Genomic DNA, 23,462 nt, shown 5'->3' with positions numbered 1-23,462 from the left:
TAGCAAAGTCCACTAAAGGAGGTAGAGCTTTTTCACATTTGGCTCCCAAACTCTGGAATAGCCTTCCTGATAACGTTCGGGGTTCAGACACACTCTCTCTGTTTAAATCTAGATTAAAGACACATCTCTTTAGCCAAGCATTCACATAATGCATCTTATAATCTTGTACTGCAGTTATATCTGATCAAATGTACATTATTATTATTCTTTAGCTTGGGTTGAACAAATAATTTTTGCTTAGATGGAACAGCAGCTACGCTAATTATGTCTCTATTTGTTTCTCTGTTGATTAACATCCCGTGGTAACTAGGAATGACAGAAGCTTCCATCTGGATCCAACCCTTAAATGATCTGAGATGACCGAACACCTGAGAAAAGATGATGCCAACCCCTCAGAGGACCTCAGAGGATGCCAACGCTCAGACAACATACACAATTAACAAATTTTTCCATAAGTTAAATATATTAAGGTTCTGCAATATCTAAATATATTGTGGAAACTTAAATTCCTGTAGAGCTGCTTTGTAACAATTTGTATCATAAAAAGCGCTATACAAATAAACTTCAACTTGAATTGAATTATGGCTGTCTTCTGAAGCTTGACTTGAAAAAACAATGATTCTGTATAAATCTGTAATTAAGCGGTTCAGTAACAGTAATAAAGTTTCTGTGGATAAAAGCATCTTACTAAAATTACCAGAAAGAAAAAGATCCTAACCTTACCCTTCCTTGAATTAAAGAGTTTTTCAGATTAATGTAAACACTAATTAATCCCATCACAGAATGCATCTGAATATGAGAGAAAGCACTATCTATATTCTATCTTAAGAACAGTGTTAGGACGTAACTAGTTACATGTAACAGAATTACATCATTCCATTAGAAAATAAATGTAATTGTAATCAGTTACAGTTACTGATAAAAAGGTGCAATTAATTACAGTTACTTGTGAAAACGTTAAAATTTTTTTAATGAATTTTTTTCCACACAAAGTTTGAATTGATTTCTTTCATAAATTGCATTGACTGCTCTACAATATGAGACGGTAATGTTTCAGGAGTTTAGGACACGTTTATTCCATAACGGTTTTATTTCCTATTTGGGTTTATGTGTGTGCTTTATTTTATTTTTGGTTTTTCCAAGGCATTGCTAGATGCAGTGTTTCCTGTCATAGCTATTCAAAGATTTTATTTCAAAAACAGTATCTTAGCAACTAAATGATTTCTAATATTTAATCTGTATTTAACTTCAGAACGTCACTGTAAGGTTAACCCTGTCTGGTGTAAATGATTGAATTGATTAACAGTTGAAAACTTCAGAAATTTAATCAGTTACACTACTACTACATTTTAAATAGGGTAACTTTTAACCTATTACATTTCCGAAGTAACCTTCTTGTAGCCTAGTTTCCTAGTTGGTTAAATGCAAACTTTTGTGTGAAATCAGCCAGCGGTTTGCCTTCATTCTGACACATCTGGGACAATCGAGTGCTGGAGCGACCTCAAACACAACACTCTTCAGTTCCACGAGTCCATTTGTCTTCCATATCTCACATCAATCAGCCAAAATAATCTGAAGATAATGAATGAATCTCATTTACTCGTAGTCAGCAAACATCACACGTTTCTATGTACAACCAATCAGTGCTGATTACTGAATAGGTTTTACCATTAAACTCTTCTTTTTGAACTGTAAATTAATTTATTTGACCAGACTTTGTGACATTGTCAATATAACCACATTTTCATTTGTAATACAATTGTTTTTATATAAAGAATGGTTTAAAATGGTTTCATCCGTCTAATTGGTTTTGTCTGTTAACCTTTGAGGATGTTTGCAACCGTTTTAAACCAAATATGACCCAGAGCAATATTTGATGTTTCTAAGACTGAATTTAAAGACAGGATTCAGTCTGTCCAACAGTAAAACACACTTTTAATTAGGCATTTGTATTATTTTTGCATTGGTAATGAGTAGTGGTTGGCCGATATATCCGCCGATATTTGGCCATTTTCAAGTATCGGCACCGATAAGTTTTTCTGTTTGGCCGATATGTTCAGGAAACGCATCATCATTCAGCAAGAATAAAAAGACACAAATTCATTTTGAGAAGCAGCAGGCATAATTCTCTACTTTTTGAATGATAGTGAAACATTTTCAGAATATTGAATTGTGTATTTACTCCAATGTCAATGAAACATCCAATAACACAAACTAAAGCAGTTCTTTCATTCACAAAAGTTTATTCCAAAACAACAACAAAAACATTTACACCACATTGGTTTTTGTCTTTATGGATAAACCTCTATGCAGTCAAATACATCAAATCGAGCGATTAAACACCTAAAAGAACAACATGACGCTTCATGACAAGCTTATATCACTATTCATTTACTGCAATGAAAATAATAATGAAATTAATCATCAGAAGGAATATTGACACAACCGATAATCTCATATGTACATTTCTAAAATACATTTCTATATAAAGTGCAGGGAAATGCTCTGAATGGGATCTGCGTCCATGTCTGTAAAATATTGCTTGATAACTAATGAACCGAAGGAGCAGCACTGACAGAGGGGTTAACATCCACCGCAGATATGAGCATCCATCTCGTCTGTTTGAGACGCAGCCCAAGAGAAACCAGCATCATGAGCATCTGCAAATCCAACCAACCAACCGCAAATCATGCCCAACACCGTCTGAAACGCCAGCGATCATCAGCACGTGATGATGATGACGACGGACTTCAGTTTTATGAAAACCAATCTAACTAATTATGCACAAAAACACGCTGAACAAACTGATTTCCCTCAGCACTCCAACCGCCTGCCCTTAAAACTAGAAAACAGCATCTCTTCTTCATCATCGGGCAGAAAACGGTGAAATCTGGAGATTCTTTCTGAAAAACCGGACGACTGATCAAGCTTTGACGAAATGAGTGTCTTCATTCTCAACTGTGACCGAGAAATCCACTATAACTCCAGTCAAACCAACCCGCTGACGGCCAGAAACAGGGCTGCACGATAAATCACATTTTAATCATGACAACAATTTCTGCTTCTCTTGATTATATTAAGCATAATCGTGCAATATTTGGTTATTTATCATGAAAATGCTTCCTTTTAATTAGGCATTAGCGTTATCTAGCATTGGTAATGAGTAGTGGTTGACCGATATTTGACATTTTCAAATATCGCATCGGCCGATAAGTTTTTCTGTTTGGCCGATATATTCGAGACTTTTATTTTGACTCTCTCTTCACTGTTCGCTGTCGTTGTTTAACAGTTCTGTCTAAAACGGATAGAAGTCTGTCTAATAATCAGATACACTCTTAAAAATAAAGGTGCTTCAAAAGGTTCTTCAAGCGATGCCATAGAACAACCATTTTTGGTTCCACAAAGAACCATCTCTTGCTTATGTTTTTATAATCTGAAGAACCTTATTTGCCAAGAACCTTTTGTAAAACAGAAAGGTTCTTTATGGAACCATTTAGACAAAAAGGTTCTTCTATGGCATCGTGAAGCTCCTTTATTTTTAAGAGTGTAGAAAGTTAAACAAAGGAACTAAAAGCTGTACAAAAAAAGTACTATAATGATTGCTTTTATGTTATTAGTAATAGAAAGGCAAACATTATAATACTTTCTCGTTTGCCATCAGCATTCAGCAAATATGGATTTATATAATTTAAACACTAAAGCACTAAAATATATATATATATATATATATATATATATATATATATATATATATATATATATATATATATATTTTATTTATTTGTGAAAAATACTGTAATAGGATCCAGCAGTTGTTATCTAAAGTAGAAGTGTTTTACATATTTATCATTTTCAAATTTCTTAAATATTTATTAGAATAAATAAAAAATTATATATATCGGCCACCCTGCTCTCTAAGATATCGGCATTGGCTGTCAAAAAAACCCATTCCCGGACGAGCACCAGTAATGAGCTTCCACAAGCGTTCATTATCAAGCAATCGTTGTAATTTAGTGATCTCTATCGAGAGATTCTGTTCATGTCTGTTGTTTCCTGCGACTGAATCTGAAAACCTTGCGAGTCGATGTTCTCTTGATTTGTGGTTATGTGAGAGTACTCTATAATAATATAACAATTACATTCTAATAATTCTGATATTATACTAAATAAAAGTTTACAATAAAATAACAATAATTGTGATTATATTTTTGAGCTAAATCGTCAGTTATCGTACAGCCCTAGTTAGAATGAGTCACGAGCGCTTCTGAATCCATCTGGAACGAACAACAAGAGCAAATATAACAGGATCAAAACATGGTCCGATTCGCCTCGAGCTGAAACTTCATTTGGTAAAAGTGCTTAAAATCCAGGTCTCGCCTTCATCAGACGCCGATCCACCCGACACGAAGCATGAACAAACAAGCTGCTGAGAGTGAAAACACACGTACATTTATACACTGCTGGCCAGAATGATGCCAACACCACTATCAACAGCTTTTTAAGTCAGTTATTTCTATCTTCTGCTGGAGTGTGTCAGTAGGAAATATCAGTTTACATTTACAAACATTCATTTAGCCATTAATTGTAATAACCCAGTGAGATGTTTGAGATCTGATCTGATCATCATCAGTCGATCATCATCAGCTGATCATCATCACACTTAATGGCTAAATGAATGTTTCCTACTGACACACTACAGCAAAGACCATTTTATAGATGGTGAAATCAAATAATTTTGGCTGGCAGTGTATGAACACACGTGTCCGTCACGGCGACTAGAGAGTAGAAAACACGCGGCGAGTGTCTGAAGTGCATCTGTAAATGCTTCATTGCTTCGGATTCCAGATGTAGAAAAACACACAATGTGATTCTACCAGGTGGGCATCATGTCGGGGAACCAGACGCGGCCCAGGTGTTTGGACACCTCCCAGTGGATGTCGTCCGGCCCGTACTTGCTGTCGGGCACCAGCACCTCCTCCATGATGGACAGCTGCGTGAGCCGGCAGCCGCACATCTTGACGAACTCCACGAAGGCGCTGCAGGACACCTCGCACTCGCCCAGGCCGATGGCCGACAGCTGCCTGCAGCGCTCTGCGATGCGGATCAGCTCCTCGTCGAGGGGTCTCAGGCCGTTAGCGCACACCACCAGCTCCACCAGACGAGGGCAGGTCAGCCCCACTCGGCCCAGCACCTCCTTACTGACGGAGCGGCCGAAGTACAGGTGCGTGACGGGCACCTCGTCGCGGAAGAAGGGCCCGAACTCGTTCTCGTACAGGAAGAAGTACATGACCAGGTTGAACTTGGGCGAGTGGCGCACCATGGCGTCCCAGCTGCTCTTCTTGATGGAGTGGAACTGCTGGCCTGGGTTCTCGCTCACCACGTCGATGCGCAGGTGCTCCAGGTGAACGTGGCGCTCAGACGACAGCGCTAGCAGCAGGTCGTCGCTCAGCAGGTGGTAGTTGAGCGCTAGCTCGCGCAGACCGTGACACTGATCCGCCACACACAGGATACCTGCGGCACAAACACACGCCGTTAGCAGCGTTGCCAACTTAGTGATTTTGTTGCTAAATTTAGCAACTTTTCCGACTACTCTAGCAACTTTTTCTTCCAAAAGCAACAAATTTATCTATTTTTTACATTTATTTGCCAACGTTTGATAAGCAATTCGAACGATAAAAAGGCACACATTTTCCATCTAAATTACACAAGAGGAGACCAAAGACGCCTCGCAGCACACACATCACGTGAATTAAGCTATTTACAGTTGTTCACTTAGGTCTATTTTTATATATATTATTTTTACCACAAAAAAATGTAATTATAATTGTCCGATTACTTGATTAATCGTCAGAATAATCGACAGATATAAAATAATGGTTAGTGACAGCCCTAGTCTCTAACTAATGGCAAATTGTTGAGTCAGTTTGTTCAAATGGACGCTTTGAACTGGAAACAAATCAATGAAAATGAACTATATTATTGTCCAGCGATTTATATTAATAGTTTGAGTTATAGTACATCCAACTTTAACTTGTTGCATACATACAGAACAATCACCAAAAGCAATACTATATATCAAATATCAACTGTGTGATTGTTTATATCATTTCAAAATATGAACTATATGATCGTCCAGGTCTAATCTGCGAAAGCGGTTAAATCTTCTGTTTATTCAGCGAGTGCTATAGGGATCTCCTGGGTTTCATATTTAGAGTTTCTCTGGAGATTTACTACTGATCACAGAACCGTGCTTCACTGACAAGATGGCAGCTCAATAATCCTTAGCAGGGATGCAACGATACCATTTTTTTCTTTTAAATCTATAGCACAGTAATGAAGGCAGCAACATATGATAGATAGGACAGAACAAGAAAGACTGTTAATAGTCTTTCATTGCGCAAAAGTATATAATAAGTAAGGCTCCAATATAGAGCAGCAGAAAGCGCTTATGAGCATCCCGTGCTCTGAATGATGCGCTTGAAGCGACACGGAGTCACAGCGCAGCCCTCTGAGTCCACATAGAAACGCTCAAAGTACAAAGGGAAGAGATATTGATGCGTAGTGTATTAAATCTGTGCGTAAGCTTATCAAGCCTTTTCTTTGAACAGTTTTAAACCTCAGAAACTGCGCTCTTGAAGAGAGTTTGTCTGTAGTAACCGAACGCGACACGCAGTTTGAACGCTGAAGACAGCTGCGGCGGAGAGGAGAGTTCACCTGAACTTGACTTTAAAGATTTAAATATTCATCTGTACCTCAGATTAAACTGTGGAACAGCTTCAGAACACTTGAAATATAGTGCACGAAACCTTTATGGTGCTTTCTAATGTTTTTGTGCCTTTCGTGGGGCTCAACAATAACAGAATAGTATACGCACAATATCGGATTTGGATCGGTCTCGTCTGACCGATACCCGATCCGCAGAAAATGACCGTATCGGAGCCGATACCGATACTGAGTATCGGATCGATGCATCCCTAATCCTTGGTGCATTTTATATTGTTCTTAGTAGTAGAATTCATAGTATTATTTTTATTTTTTTACTCCTTTTTTTTACAAAAACACTGAATGACCAACAATATCTTAAGCAGCACCACCAGTCCTAAATTCAGTTAAAATTACTAATGCATTCATACATGGTTTCCAAGTTTTAATTTAAATTAATCATTATATAATACTTGATTATCATAATATTATATTATAATGCTTGACTGAGTGATGTTAAGAGTGTATTTTCAGAAATGTATAAAGCTGTGCTATATTACACACATGCAGAGGTCTAGTTTAACTCAGACACTGATAATGTTGTTCATCTTTTGCTGATTTGTAAGCATGCATTTCCTGCTAAAGCACAGCTTTGATAACTCACATTAATCACTCTGAGCCATTAACAGTGTTAATTAGGCACATTACGATCCCTACAAACTCACTGTTGTAATAGCATCGGATTCAAACATCAGCATCAAAAGGTGGAGCTTTCGACAAGCTGATTCATAATTATTTAAAAAGCACATTTTACAATACAAATTGTTTAAAAGCAACTTTAAGTCTTAATGACTTCATGTCCTGTAGTCACAATTCGCAGATTAGACCTGGACGATCATATAGTTTATATTTTGAAATGATATGAACAATCACACAGTTGATATTTGATATATAGTATTGCTTTTGGTGATTGTTCTGTATGTATGCAACAAGTTAAAGTTGGATGTACTATAACTCAAACTATTAATATAAATCGCTGGATGATAATATAGTTCATTTTCATTGATTTGTTTCCAGTTCAAAGCGTCCATTTGAACAAACTGACTCAACAATTTGCCATTAGTTAGAGACTAGGGCTGTCACTAACCATTATTTTATATCTGTCGATTATTCTGACGATTAATCAAGTAATCGGACAATTATAATTACATTTTTTTGTGGTAATAAAAATAGACCTAAGTGAACAATAACTTTTAAAAATACTTAAACTACATACATAATAGTAATGAGACAATAATTAGTTCAAATAATGTATGAAAAGCAAATAATCAAATTGTGTTAAAGAATTTATTAAAAACAATAGAGCTAATGTACATTACGCATTATAACAAAGGCCTGCAGAGGGCGCCAACGGCCTGACGACTGTTTTAATCGGATCTAATCCTTGTTTAATATTGATTAAACAATATTTATTATGTGGACATCAAAACGTGTAACTCAGAGGGTTTGAGCTTTTATTTTGAAATTGCGATGAACAGTTAGCATATTGAGAAAGATATTGATGTATTCTGTGTTTGCATAGGTTTATAAATAATTTATCTTACAAATCTGATGAAATGGAGCACATTGCATTCTCAGATGAACATTATAATAAACCCAAACTCACAACAACATGCAGCGATGAGTTTGAGACGCTCCACATGTAAATAACAGTTTGTGCGGAGCAGCGTTTACTCTGAACGGAGCCGCTCTCTGAGACACACACACGTAACCTACACGCATGTAAATAATTAAGGCACATATTAAACCTAAAATATGTTTATTTAAATGATTTGTAGCGTTTGTGAATTCACAATAGCATTATGGTTTATTATGGTTTTCAAATGGGTTTAATATATCATGCAGCCTACTCTCGTTTGTGGAATGCACCACTTCCGGTATTCTGCCAGTTTCTTGAATATTCTCAAATATTCAAATAAACTTTGTTCGTTCAGTATGAAACATGCCATGAAAGTGATTTTTGTGTTTGGATCTGGTGGATGTTGGCTCTGACCTGCAGGAGACACGTGCGGGCAGCTGCTCATCTTCAGCAGCTTCAGCGTGTCGCTGTTATTAGCCACCAGCACTTTGAGCGACGGGTCGTCCACCGGCGTGTCGTCGATCTTCAGGGATGACAGAGACTTCGAGTTCACGAACACCACCGTCAGCGCCGAGATGAAGTGAGACTGAGGAGACAAAACAACAGCCGATTCTAGACCTGAGAGATGGACAACTCCATTCAGAGCACTGAGAGAGAGTGTGTGTGTGTGTGTGTGTGTGTAGGGCTGTGACGGTCGCCGTGACAACCGCGTCACCACCGTGGATGTCTATTGCCACCGGCGGTAGTGCACGTGACGTCACACACTCTATAACAAGCATAATAAAGTTTTGTACACAAGTGTAATAATAGTAACAGTTGCAAATTGTTTTATTTAGACTAAGTCTATGCTAATTCACAAATTACCTCAAACACTATACACAGCGTTTCCAATACAATTTATTCTGCATTAAGCAAATGTATTCAGTGTTGAGCGATGGACCTTGTTTAGAAACCAAATACTACATCGCCGATCTGGAATCGTTTCCATTCATGTCACCCATCCACGTTTGTACAAGACTGTCTTCAAGTTCACGTGATCGCAAACGCTCGGCTCGTCAGGTGTTTATTGGGGAGGCTTTCGCCAAACTGGCCAAATACAAACGAGACAGCGGTAAATGAAAAATATTTTCTTTGTCATTTATTATTTGAGAAAAATGATCCAGTGTTACATATCTGTGCGCTGCAAAAGTATGTGAACCTTTGCTTTCAGTATCTGGTGTGACCCCCTTTTACCGCCATCACTGAAGGTAAAGTTCCTTGTAAATGCTGATCAGGGGCCAGCTGCATAAACTTAGTCTTTAAGTTAAGACAGTGTCTTAAAAACTAATCTGACCAGCTAGCAGTTAGCCAAGGGGTAATCAGTCTTACTTTTTGGATTCAACTTACACTAATATTTGTTTTTATGTAACTAAATAAAATAATTATGACCATTCTTAAAAAAAAATAAAAAATAGATGACTAACTTCTAAGACTAGTCTAAACTTTTTATGCAACTGGCCCCAGTCCTGCACAATAACATGGGTTTTAGCCCATTCCACTTAAACTCTGATGTTGGTGGGTTTCTCCTATGAACTGCTAGCTTAGGTCCTTCCACAACATTTTAATTGGATTAAGGTCTGGACTTTGACTCAGCCATTCCAAAACATTAACTTTGTTCTTCTTTAACCATTCTTTGGTAGAATGACTTGTGTGCTTGGGGTTGTTGTCTTGCTGCATGACCCACGTTCTCTTGAGACTCTGTTCTTAAACAGATGTCCTGACATTTTCCTTGAGAATTTGCTGGTATAATTCAGAATTCATTGTTCCATCATTGTCCTGGACCAGATGCAGCAGACAGGCCCAAGCCATGATACTAGCACCACCATGTGTCACAGATGGGAGAAGAGTCTTAAGCTGGAATGCAGTGTGTTCTTTTCTCTGAACATAATAGCTTCTCATTTAAACCAATAAGTTCTATTTTGGTTTCATCCATCCATTAAACCTTTCTCCAGTAGCCCTCCGGCTTGTTCACATGATCTTTAGCAAGCAATTTTCTTTTTGTAGAACAGTGTCTTTCCTCTTGCAGCTCTGCCATGCACACCCTGCTTGCTCAGTGTTCTCCTGATAGATTATAGATCATGAACATTATCATTAGCCAATGTGAGAAAGGCCTTTAGTTGCTTAGAAGTTACCCTGGGAACTTCTGCAGCCTCGCAGACTATTACTCGTTCTGCTTTGGAGTGATCTTTGTAGGTCGACCACTTCTCAGGAAGGTAACAGTGGTCTTGAATTTCCTCCATTTGTACACAATCTGTCTAACTGTGGATTTGTGGAGTTCAAACTCTTTAGAAATGGTTTTGTAGCCTGATGAGCAACATCAACTCTTTTTCCAAGGTCCTCAGTAATCTCCTGTTCGTGAAATGATTCACTTCCACAAACATGATCAGACTTTGATAGATCCCTGTTCTTTGAAAAAAACAGGTCCCGTACTGATATTTGATAATCATTGCACTGACTGAAAACACCTCTGCACAGATGGACAATAATTTCACCTTTAAATTAACTGCTAATCCTAGAGATTCACATACTTTTGCCACTCACAGCTACGCAATATTGGACCATTTTCCTGAATACATTTTTTTTCTCATTTGTTTGATTGGGTTCTACTTTCAGGACTTGTGCGAAAATCTGATGATGTTTTGGGTCATATTTATGCAGAAATATAGAAAACTCTAAAGGGTTCACAAACTTTCAAGCAGCACACTCCCTCTTTGAACTGTTACCGTCTGGACGACGCTACAGAGCTCTGAGCAGCAGAACGACCAGACACAGGAACAGTTTCTTCCCTCAGGCAATCCATCTCATGAACACTCAATAAATAAACGTGGAACACACAACACTATTATACACTTATACACTTACTTATCTAACACACATTCTTAGTTTACATTTCAAATTTGCACATAATATACATAGAAAACGGTCTATTGTATTACACCTGTACATACAACTGTCAATTTGTATATTATTCCATATTTACTTGCTCTATTTGTATTATCTGTGTTTTTTGTTCTGTCTTTCTGTGGAGCTGCTGTCACTATAACAAATTCCTTGTATGTGTAAACATACCTGGCAATAAAGCTCATTCTGATATATATATATATATATATATATATAAAATTAATATCACGAAACTGTGCCACCAGTGGTAGTTGGTCAATTACCACCACGGTGGTAATAATCTGCCACCATCACAGCCCTACGTGTGTGTGTGTGTCTGTCTGTGTCTGTCTGTGTGTGTGTGTGTCTGTGTGACACGTACTTTGGGCAGTTCCATGAAGGAGGGTCGTGCGGTGGAGATCAGCCCGAGCGTCTTCAGAGAGCAGTTGACCAGCTGAGAGAGGATGTCACACGCTGCTTCTGCAGATTCAGTGCTGCTGTCCACCTGAACACACACACACACACACACACGTCAAGAACACGCGTCCCCCAGATCGAGCCGCAGTGACAGAGCACCTGTGTCGGTGGTCTCACCTTGAAGCTGACGTACTGCAGGTGGTTGGAGTGGCGCTTGATGATCTGCTTGATGAGGTCGGGGTGCGTGGCCTTCAGGTAGGAGCTGGCGGGCTGATTGAGCTCAAACTCGAAGCACCTCCAGAGCTCGGGCATGTGGAAGGCCTGGTTCCAGCCGCGGCACACCTGCGAGGCGAAGGCCCGGTCCAGCAGAGGTAGGTACTGGAAGATGTGCAGCAGGATCTCCTCGGGCAGCTGCGTCCAGTCCACCGCCCCGTCCTCAGAGTCGCCCCACCGGAGCCGCTTACAGAGCTCAGGGGCCCCGGGGCCCGGCCCTGACACCGTTCCGCCGCCCTCCTCCACATTATCACCTCCCTTCTGGCCCCTTTTCATTCTGAAGACACACATTCAGAGGGGTTATGCACAGAAATCAATACTAGTTCACTACACACTGCATACTAGAGTTTGCTCGTTTGTAGTGCTGTCAAATGATTAATCGCGATTAATAACATCCAAAATAAACCTTTTTGTTTACATAATATATGTAATACTCACACATACAGTATATGTTTTGAAAATATTTATATTCATATAAATTTGTATTATATATAAATTAGTACCCTGCAGCACAAAAGCAGTCATGAGTAACACAGGTATATCTGTAGCAATAGCCAACAATACATTGTATGGATCAAAATTATACTTTTCTCTTTTATGACAAAAATCATTAGGATATTAAGATCATGCTCCATGAAGATATTTAGTACATTTCCTACCATAAATATATCAAAACTTCATTTCTGATTAGTAATATGCATTGCTAAGAACTTCATTTGAACAACTTTAAAGGAGATTTTCTCAATATTTAGATTTTTTTGCTCCCTCAGATTCCAGATTTTCTAATAGTTGTATCTCAGACAAATATTGTCCTATCATAACAAACCATACATCAATGGAGAGATTATTTATTCAACTTCAGATGATGCAGCACATTGCATTGTGGGATAGTATGTCAGTGCAATGGTAGTAAATGAAGTGTTAGTGTGTTCTAGAGAACGCAGCCATACATAAACGCAGCTGTATTTCTCAGGAGCCAGTCCCAGTTTTTCCAGTTTATTTTGCTCAATTCTTCCGTCTTTAACTACCTGTGATTAAACCAGATCCGCTGTGATGTTCAGAGATCGTCTTATTCATCTGAAAACACTTGATGATTAACAGCAACGGCCACAAACACACTGGAGCATGAATTAAATAAACATGAAAGAGAAGAAAACGCCCGCCTGACTCCATCAATGAATCAAGCACCAGCTCTGCATGAGAACAACACCGTACAGACATTAATATTAATGAGGAACCAACCTGCATACTTTAAACACATTATTTCCTCTTTATGTTGTTCCTACATTCATTTGGAGATTCAATGTGGAATAAAGACAATATAAATACCAGGGCTGGGTTTTGACACAAATTTGACGATTTGATTCTCATTCTCAGCTTGAGACTCGATATGGATTATTTAGCATATATACCAGGTACAGTACAGTACAGTACAGGGAAAAACCTCATCTAATGCTGTCAAATATACAGAGAGTCAGCGGGTACTACATTACTATAATTACTATAATATTGAAGGTTAAAATTAACTTTGTATACAACCACTTCAATTATACTCAATGACGTTTTATAATAATAAAGTTGCAATTACGTATTATTTCTACTCCTATTATTTTTTTATATAAACATTTAAGTGGCGACTGTTATAAAAACTTGAGGGATTTATTCAAACATTGAAGAACAGCAAAAATATAATGTTATTTGGTGCATATATTTAGAAAAATGCACCTCCCTAGAGTTAATTTTTGTAGCAGACTAACGAGTTTATGGACACAAATATGTTATTTCGGAGGTAAATGTGATGTTATATGGAAGCCCGTTTCCGCCACTGGCTTTTTTCTCAGAATTGATTGATATAAACTCATTACTGCGATCCGTCTCGCCATTAAACAACGGCATTTATTGTTTAATAAAATGAACAGAATTAAAAAATCTGAGACTGTTTCCCATCAAAAGTGTGATTTATTGGATGATCTGTGCTTTGACTGAAAACAAGCTAAACTAATCAATCCTTGGGATTTAACAATTAATAATGTTTAGTAAAAATGAGAATCGATTAAAATTGGGAAATCATTTTTTACCCAGCCCTAACAAATATAATATGCGATTAATCACAATTAATTAGAGAAAAACACGCAAATAATTATTTGTTATAGCTCTAATTTGACTATTAATATCCGATAAGACTAGAGTGCAGGAGTCACGTGATTGTTGTGGTCACGTGGCTGACAGCCTCAGAGCAGCGCGAGCACTCCGCTAAACATCTGCAGACACGAGCTGAGGCGGGAAATGACGACAGAGACGGTTCGATCTGAACTGAAGCAGAATCCGGGCCATCTTTAGCATGTCTGTCAGTCCAGCTGATCTCGACGGGTTTAGCAGCGCTTAATCACACTAACGTTACTTGGGCTTATTTAGTCTCGTCTATCCAGAGCGGAGTGCCTCCGGTGGCTGTCGGTTCTGCGGGAACGGTACCTGTGTCGTAGTGCTGCCGGTGTTGCTTCGCTAGTGTTCGGTGTCGCCTCAGCCTGGGCCCGCGGTCCAATACTTCATCCGAGCGGCCCAACCGAACGCGATCATTGGCTCTCGGTCGACGCGATGTCGGCGGGCGGATCCACGAGCTCGGATCGGTCGGGTTAGGGATCGGTCGCTTCGAGTGTTTCCCGTCTGTCTTATGACCCAGTTGCTCCGCGGAGAAGCGCCCTTTCGCGGAAAATGGCGATGTGTTGTGCTTAGAGCGAGCGGTGCATTCTGGGTAATGCGGAGGGAGTGCAGTTCCGTATGCTGCCGGCAGAGGTGAGAGTATCCCTCACTCACACACACTGCACGTGTAGTATATACTCGGAACCGCGTACTAGTGTACTTCACTATTATTATTCTTTACTTGCTTAGGAAATACAAACGTGACCCTGGAGCACAAAACCAGTCATAAGCGTCAAAATTGAGGTTTCTACATCATCTGAAAGCTGAATAAATAATCTTTCCATTGATGTATGGTTTGTTAGGATAGGACAATATTTGTCTGAGATACAACTATTAGAAAATCTGGAATCTGAGGGAGCAAAAAAATCTAAATATTGAGAAAATCTCCTTTAAAGTTGTTCAAATGAAGTTCTTAGCAATGCATATTACTAATCAAAAATGAAGTTTTGATATATTTACGGTAGGAAATTTACTAAATATCTTCATGGAACATGATCTTAATATCCTAATGATTTTTGTCATAAAAGAGAAAAGGCCAGGGATTCAAGGATGGTCAAACAATACAAAGCAATTAAAATTCAAGAGAGAGAGAAAAAAGAATACACAAAATAAGCAGATCACATAAGAATAAACATAACAATCTTTCCTACAAAACATAAATTATTAAATAAAAATAATACAAAAACACCATAAAGTGTGCGTACATTTAAAGTTTTAGTTGCCATTTTGTTATTGGAGGTAGATTTTAATATCTTTTTGAAAGAAAGAAAAGTGGGGTAATTAAGTTGCATAGAAAGTAAACATTTTTATATCGCTTCTCAAAAGTGAAAATTCTTGCTTAATTTGAGTTTTGACCCAATAAAGGTTTTAACTGGATAGTATTGATGAGTAAGCTCAAAATACATCTCTTTAACCTTAGTTTGCTCTCACATTTTAACTCATCTCAAATAATAGCTTATAGTAGTTATTTTATTGTGTGTGAATACCTTTTTGAGTGTGTTGAAATGTTACAGTTGTCATTTTTTGTGTCTATTTCAGCTTTATTCTTTAATATAACCCTTCCCCTCTATAGTACATTTATAAGACAAAACCTATTTGACATTCAAAGTAAATTATTCTAGAGTATCCATGAAAGAATTAAAGCCACATTTAAAGATCATGTGCAGGACAAGATACGTAAATAAAAGGGAAGAAAGGATAAATATATAAAGTAAATAAAAAGGGGAGAAAATCCCAGTATATTAGTTTAGGAGAGAGGCGATGCATCGGGGTAGTGATAATGCTTCATCTATTTCCAGCAACACTGTTAAACACTTTTTGTTGCAATGTTATAAACTATTTCTGCTGACAAAATATCATTCATAGTTTCTATGAGAACAGATGATTTCAACTGAACCAATGACAGATCATCTCACGGGACATTCAGCCAATAAAACAACAGAAAACACTCGTGACATGTGGCCTACATACCAGACAGTAGTCAGTTTGTCAGCTGAAGTCGTATTGTTTTAGTTTAGCGATGATGATGAACTCTGTTTGGCTTGTAATGCTGTGACAGGCGTTCTGTGGATCGTTGATGTGGGTGTGGAGAGCGGCTATCATCGAGGCACTGAGCCTATCAGACGCTCACAGAAACATTCATGACACGCCAACATCATCATCCGCTCTGAATCATGTTGATATGAGGCTTATAACCCTTCTCAGAGCGTCAAGAACATTACAGGAGACTAAACACAGTGAAGAAACTGATGCAGTTTTACTGTAAACATGTTTTAATGTGATTTGAGATGAGCAGCGAAAGTCCAGATTCAGTGTTAAACTATGGCTTTTATTCTTCATGACAACATTTTCATCACAAATATTGTAAAACACACTCGAAACAAAACTGATGCATGGAAATCTTCACAAAGAAGCAGGTGAAGGCAGTTAAAGCGTCCCCTGCCAGTAATATATAAAACACTTCTAAAGCAAGACCTGAAGACTGGTCTCTGTCCTACAGTCCCGTGGAGAGCTTCTACTCGTCTGTTTCTCTCTGCCGGAGACTCCTGGATTTGCCGTTCTCGGGCTTCCTCTTCTTGAAGGTGGCTCCGGCGCTGCTCTCAGGTCCCAGGGACGTGATGGTGCGCTCCTTGAATCTGGCCCTGGGCTCCGGAGGGACGTCGGCGGGAGTCTGAGCGATGCTTTCTATCTGCGGCAGCTGCAGATCCACCTTCTCGCTGCAGAGCAGAACACACACGGACATCAGGAGCTGGATGCAGTGATAGAGACAGCTCTGGTGCTTCAGGATTTCACTGAACATGACGACGTGTGAATTATAGAACAAACCCACTGATAAATGTCAAGTCAGCTTTATTTATATAGTGCTTTTAATAATACAGATTGTGTCAAAGCAGCTTTACAGTATCAAATAAGAAAATAGTGGGTCAATAATGCAGAAGGACAATAGCAAACACTCCAATATCCTTAAAAATCTAATGTTTAAAGTCGCAAGGAAACATAAGTAGCAACATCTTTTCTTCCACATTGTGAAGAAATGTATTATTATCTATCGCACCCTACAGAACGCATTATTGCAAATTATACTCTCTTTTGAATTAGACATTGCATACAAGAAGGGAAATCAAAAAGCTCTGTTGGGCTTATTACCTGAATATTATCTTCAAAACGAGTAATCGCATACAAAATAAAAGTTTGTGTTTACATAATGTGTGTGTGTTGTATATATTTATTAGGTATATATTAACACATACATACAGCATATATTTTGTATATATTTATATTCATATAATTTATATTATATATAAATATTTAATATATAAACATAACATTTTTCTTAAATATCCATTTATATATACATATAAATATTCCAGTATACATTTTTAAAATTACTAGTAAGTGCTCTGACCTTGACTTGTGAATGTTTTAACAGATTTTCTTCTTTTTTTATGTGTTTTATGTATTGTAATGTATGTTTCTCAGGAGATATTAATTCTCGTGCCAGGCTGTTATTGAAAATAATAACTTGTTTTTAATTAACTTGCCTGGTTAAATGGATGGAACTCAGTTCTAGGCACTGGTTGTTGATTGGATATTGAGATGTAGGCGTGGCTCTGAATGAGAGTTTGCATTGGATTGTAACAAGGAGGCGGAGTTTAACCAGACTAAACGATTAGAATACGTCTGTCGTTTCACTGGAACATCCAGTTTTGACATTTTGATTAAAAATTATGAAGTCCAAAAAAAAATTAAAATTAAACCGATGAAATTATTCACTATAAGATCAATAACATGCATTTAGATATTTATGAAAATAGATATTTACATTTAATGCCTGACTTAAAATGTATTAAATTAATTCATTTTATAATCATTTATTAATATTACCAGTGTTGGGGAACATTACTTTTAAAAGTAATTCATTACAATATTGCATTACTCCCTAAAAAAGTAACGAATTATATTACTTTTTATGGAAAGTAATGCGATACGTTAGTTTTGAGTTACTTTTTAAATCTGGGCAGGGCTTGTTTGTTTTTAATATAAAAAGTCTTCTTGTCCAAATGTAAAGTCCTTTCACACCAAAAGTGAAGTGAATCCGGCTCAGACTGAAGGAAATGTAGATTCAGGTCTGTACAGTAGAGGGCGCCGCTCAAACTAATCACATGAAGAATATGACGCAGGAGAAGAAAGATCAGCACTATTCAATAATAACTACAATCAAACACAAATGTGTCAATTATGATTGAATATTGAACTGAATATTACCACAAATAGCTTTAGAAAAACTCAACAGGTTTGTTGTCAATAACACACTGCGGTGATCTGAGCAGCGTCAGATGAGTTTAAATCATAAGATCACGTGTGTCTTACTATGGATCCTCCTGTGGCTGGATTTTTTCCCAGGCTCCGTATGGATTGGTCTTTCTGGGTCTCTTCACAGGCGTCTCGACCACTTTCACTGCATCAATCACGGCTGAATCTTCCCGTTTCTCCTCACCGTTTCCTCCATCATCTGAGCTCCTCTCTCCTCCATCGTCCGCTGATGTTTGGAGCAGCTCTTCTTTTCTCTTCTGTGTGGAGATTAAACACACGGACGTGTTGTTCTGTGAGTGTTTATGATGTTGTACAGCGAGTGTTTATGACATACGCGAGTGTGAACGTCTCACTCTGAAACTGATCTTCGGGGCGCTGGTTTGTGTGGTTTGGTCTGGTTCTGGTGTGTCTTTAGGAGGGCCGGACGTGTCTACAGCTCCAGACACAGACTCAGACTGAGGAGGAGACGGATCTTCTGCTGCTCGCACCTCCTCACGAGGAGAATCAACACCAGGAGGAGCAACTTCCTCTGAACTGAAATCATCCGGTTTCTCCCAACTGGATTCTGCTCAGGATGAGACAAACAGGTTTAGAAAGAAAAGCCTGACACATGAAATAACAGTCAGGAAAATATAATGTTTAGAAATGGAACACAATATGGAACATTTACAATTTAAAAAATATATATTTTTATGTTTTGTATCAACATACTTAATCCATCATGGCTCATAGAGTCTGATACAGTGAGAATATGGAGGAAAAAACTCAAAACTATGAATTTGCTGCAGATGCTGATATTTCTATGATGAAATACTGCTGCTTGTGATGTAAATCAATGAGATGTTTATAACAGTACAGCAGATACTGACATTAAATGATCTAAATATCAGTCGTCGCTCTATATCTCCAGTAATATGTCTCAGTAAGATGAGACTGAAATGATCCAAACATATATAATGCAATGCTGATTGAGAGATGAAGAAATAAACTCCTCAGAAGATCCTGATGATCAGATTTGAGACGCACTGATTCTTCTAGAAAATGATTGATGGAGAATCAAGTAAAGCTGAGCTGCTTCAGTCCAGTAAGAGTTCATCTGGAGATATTACTGCAGTTATTCTGACGCTTACTTGATAAAATCAGTACAGATTTGACACGAGAAACAGCCGCTGAAGCTGAACGCTTGTACAATTACACTAGAAGAGCTTTTACTGGATAAAACACTCTAACCTCTCAATCAGACGACAGAAGACATGTTATACAGGTTTGACATCAAAGTTTGATCATGCTGATCATTTACAGTACACTTTATAGGGTTATGCATTCTAATGCATACAGTGATGATGTCAAGTCAAGTCACCTTTATTTATATAGCACTTTTAACAATGTAAATTGTGTCAAAGCAACTGCACAATATCAAAAAAGGAAAATAGTGTGTCAATAATGTAAAATGAAAAGATTAAAAAAGAAAGATTTTCAATTAAAGGCATTTCATTATTGACTTCAGTGATGTCATCATCCAGCTCAGTTCAGTTTAAATAGTGTCTTTGCAATCAGGTCGATGATATCGCTGGAAATGAAGTGTCCCCAACTAAGCAAGCCAGAGGTGACCGCGGCAAGGAACCAAAACTCCATCGGTGACAGAATGGAGAAAAAAAACCTTGAGAGATGATGATGTGAAGCGGAATGTGTTCAGATGTTTGTATGTTTTCTCACCGCCCGTCTCAGTGTTGTAATAGTACATATATCCATCAGGACTCACAGCCTCTATCCAAGCACCGCCTGACAGATCCTGCAGCACGCAAACATGACGTCAGATCTGAACACGTGAACCTGAGACTCACAGACAGACTCGCAGAAAGGCAGACAGGCTCGCAGACTCACAGACAGACTCACAGACAGACTCAGACTCGCAGACAGACTCACAGAAAGGCAGACAGGCTCGCAGACTCACAGACAGACTCAGACTCACAGACAGACTCACAGAAAGGCAGACAGGCTCGCAGACTCACAGACAGACTCAGACTCGCAGACAGACTCAGACTCGCAGACAGACTCGCAGAAAGGCAGACAGGCTCGCAGACTCACAGACAGACTCAGACTCGCAGACAGACTCAGAGTCGCAGATAGACTTACAAAAAGGCAGACAGGCTCACAGACTCACAGACAGACTCGGACTCGCAGATAGACTTAAAGAAAGGCAGACAGACTCACAGATAGACTCGCAGAAAGGCAGATAGGGTTGCAGAGTCTCAGACAGACTCACAGAATCAGACTCGCAGAGTCACAGAGAGGCTTGCAGAATCACAGACTCACAGAGTCACAGACAGACTCGCAGACAGACTCACAGAGTCACAGACAGACTCACAGACAGACTCGCAGACAGACTCACAGAGTCACAGACAGACTCGCAGACAGACTCACAGACAGACTCGCAGACAAACTCACAGAGTCACAGACAGACTCACAGACAGACTCACAGAGTCACAGAGTCACAGACAGACTCGCAGACAGACTCACAGAGTCACAGACAGAGTCACAGACAGACTCGCAGACAGACTCACAGAGTCACAGACAGACTCACAGACAGACTCACAGACAGACTCACAGAGTCACAGACAGACTCACAGAGTCACAGACAGACTCACAGAGTCACAGACAGACTCGCAGACAGACTCACAGACAGACTCGCAGACAAACTCACAGAGTCACAGACAGACTCGCAGACAGACTCACAGACAGACTCGCAGACAAACTCACAGAGTCACAGACAGACTCGCAGACAGACTCACAGAGTCACAGACGGGCGGTTTTACCTGCATTTGTCCAGCGGCCGATGACGAGCTCTCGTCCACAAACCCGTCCGGTTTCTCCCACCGAGACTCTGAGATCAAACACACAGTGAGTGATGAGGAACACGGCTGGACACGTGTGTGCGTCTCAAACATCAGCTCACCTCCAGTGTTGGTGTTGTAGAAATACTCCAGGCCGTCGTTTGTGTTTCCTCTCACCCAGATGTCTGTCCGGTTGCCACCACTGCTCTGTGATGGGACGCTCGCTTTCATTTTCTTGGGTTTTTTCTGTGTTTTAGCAGGAGCTTCTGACGGAGCTACACTCTCACCTGTAGAGACAGAAGAACCGTGAGGAGCAGCATTATCTCTCTCTCTCACACACACACACACACACACACCTGACGATTGACCCGCCAGCCTCTTCAGATCCTCCTCATACGCCTTCAGAGCCGCTTCCTCCATCGCTACGAACTGCTTCGACATCTTCTGCTCCTGCTTGGCCTTCGCCAGACTTTTCTTCCTAATCTATCATGAACATTGACGAGATCACATGAGCTCTGCCGGCCAACCAGAGAGCATCTCTCACACACACACTCTTATCTTCACACACACGCAGCTCGGACAGCAGCAGCGGCCAACATGCTGTTTACTACAGATCACACCCACTGCATCCAACAACACACACACACACCGTATCCCATAATGCAAAGCACTGGAGCTTCCATCTGCAGTGAATGAATGAGCAGGAGCTCAAATCAATCAGTTTAAAGAACATCTCCTTGAAATGGCAAGAAAAGTTTTTTGCATAAAATTTAAATAAAAAGCAAAATAATGATATTTCTGAGATGATGACTCATGAAATGAAACATAACGAGGTCATGTGACACTGACTCGTTCACTGTTTGGATACGGTGCGATACACACTGAATAATATTAAATATATTTTGCTGCTTTATTGTGCCACGTACTCATCGTATCGTGTGTGAGTGGAATCCAGATATTATCATACAAATAAATATTTTTTTATTATTATTTTCTGCTATTTTTATTTTCTTACTTTCTAATTGTGATGTGGCGTCTATCAGAGCAAAAAGGCTTCTTAATTCATTACAAGAGCAGATGTGCACAGACAAATCATTTATAATATTCACAGATTCTCGTTAGGTTTCATTTTTTGGCAATAAAGATATGAAAAATGTAAAATAAAATAAACAGCAATATTCCATAAAAAGTAAGAATAGTATATTCTGATATCATGATGACATTAAACAAATAAAAAAAATAAAAAAAGATGATTCTTCTTCATTCCTTGCCACTGGAAGTGGAAGATGTAGTCCAGTGCATTCTGGGATGGCGGAGCTGTACTGTGCTGCACATCTAGAAGATCATCAGTGCATTTGAAGCATACATGTGCATAGTGAGTACAGTAATATACAACAGAAGCAGAGAGAACAGACTCAAACTAGACTGCAGTACGCACTGTGAAGTGTGCAGTACGCAGTGTGCACTGCACTAGTGTTGTATTCTGAGCACAGCAGGTCGTGTTTTACTCACGTCTGCGATTTTGGCCGCAACATTTTCTTTGTGATTCTTTCCTCTCTCGTGGAACTCGACACTCTGCGAGAAAAACATCCTGTTTATGAATATACTGCATTTATTAAATATCTGTAATATATATATATATATATAGCTGGATTCACTCACGGGTTTATTATCCGCGATCCAGCATTTGCAGTACTGACAGAACTTCCTCGGCTGGGATTTCCAGTAATCAGCCCTTAATTACAAACACAAACAAACAAAGATTAATTATTATATTTACACCGCGATCGCGACTGCATTAACGTACAGCTGCGCGACTTCTCTAAACGTCTGATTAAAATGCTCGTGATTACTCACATTTTGAAGGATGAAAACTTCAAATCCTATAAATGTAGGTAAATGTTTTAGTGACATCTACTTGCTCACTGATGAGTGCTCACTGCTGGCGCTTCGAAATGACGTCACTTATGGCGCGACAAACATACGATAGTAAAAGATCGCTCAGTAATTATAAACAACGTTAAAACTGTATCAGGACTCCCATATAGTGTAGCGATTAGGAGTCCTGGTTTTCTCCCAGGCGGCCCGGGTTCGATTCCAGGTATAGGAAGCTGTGTTTTTCCAACATTATCAAGATAACTCATATTTAAAGTTATTAATGTTCA

At 39.0% G+C, this 23,462-nt stretch overlaps 2 protein-coding genes across 6 annotated transcripts; both read right to left on the bottom strand.

The window, feature by feature from the left end:
- Positions 1–3,799: 3,799 nt before the first annotated feature.
- LOC306879590 (F-box/LRR-repeat protein 3-like) lies at positions 3,800–16,741 on the bottom strand. Of its 3 annotated transcripts, none has more exons than XM_079432650.1 (5): positions 16,625–16,741; positions 11,855–12,227; positions 11,643–11,765; positions 8,756–8,927; positions 3,800–5,511 (listed from the first exon to the last, which is right to left on the bottom strand). In XM_079432650.1, exons 2-5 carry the CDS (start codon positions 12,224–12,226, stop codon positions 4,871–4,873), a joined length of 1,308 nt encoding a protein of 435 aa, XP_079288776.1. In that variant the 5' UTR covers position 12,227; positions 16,625–16,741; the 3' UTR covers positions 3,800–4,870. The 3 variants fall into 3 exon arrangements, with proteins under 3 accessions (XP_079288776.1, XP_079288775.1, XP_079288774.1); XM_079432649.1 differs by lacking the exon at positions 16,625–16,741 and adding an exon at positions 16,121–16,363; XM_079432648.1 differs by lacking the exon at positions 16,625–16,741 and adding an exon at positions 14,423–14,660.
- On the bottom strand, positions 16,409–23,254 carry LOC306879591 (WW domain-binding protein 4-like). Of its 3 annotated transcripts, none has more exons than XM_079432651.1 (10): positions 23,155–23,254; positions 22,960–23,032; positions 22,810–22,872; positions 21,654–21,780; positions 21,420–21,584; positions 21,280–21,347; positions 20,180–20,255; positions 18,817–19,028; positions 18,521–18,720; positions 16,409–16,866 (listed from the first exon to the last, which is right to left on the bottom strand). In XM_079432651.1, coding segments are annotated over exons 1-10 (1,188 nt in total). In that variant the 5' UTR covers positions 23,157–23,254; the 3' UTR covers positions 16,409–16,664. The 3 variants fall into 3 exon arrangements, with proteins under 3 accessions (XP_079288777.1, XP_079288779.1, XP_079288778.1); XM_079432653.1 differs by having other exon boundaries at positions 21,654–21,775; XM_079432652.1 differs by lacking the exon at positions 16,409–16,866 and adding an exon at positions 16,879–18,304.
- Positions 23,255–23,462: the final 208 nt, after the last annotated feature.

The sequence above is a fragment of the Barbus barbus genome, assembly GCF_936440315.1.
Source record: "Barbus barbus genome assembly, chromosome: 13".
NCBI lineage: Eukaryota > Metazoa > Chordata > Actinopteri > Cypriniformes > Cyprinidae > Barbus > Barbus barbus.
The sequence above is the reverse complement of the archived record's forward strand: the minus strand, read 5'-3'. Positions and strand labels throughout refer to the sequence as shown.

Bases quoted from the DNA above. Each gene is read 5' to 3' on its own strand.
- LOC306879591 (XM_079432651.1), bottom strand. The intron at 20,256-21,279 runs GTAAAACCGCCC...TGCGTGCTGCAG, and splicing joins CGGCCGCTGGACAAATGCAG to GATCTGTCAGGCGGTGCTTG. The intron at 19,029-20,179 runs GTGAGAAAACAT...CATCCTGAGCAG, and splicing joins TTACAACACTGAGACGGGCG to AATCCAGTTGGGAGAAACCG.
- LOC306879590 (XM_079432650.1), bottom strand. From the start codon at position 12,226: ATGAAAAGGGGCCAGAAGGGAGGTGATAATGTGGAGGAGGGCGGCGGA. The intron at 8,928-11,642 runs GTACGTGTCACA...TTGTCTCCTCAG, and splicing joins CCTTCATGGAACTGCCCAAA to TCTCACTTCATCTCGGCGCT. The intron at 5,512-8,755 runs GTCAGAGCCAAC...TTTGTGCCGCAG, and splicing joins CCCGCACGTGTCTCCTGCAG to GTATCCTGTGTGTGGCGGAT.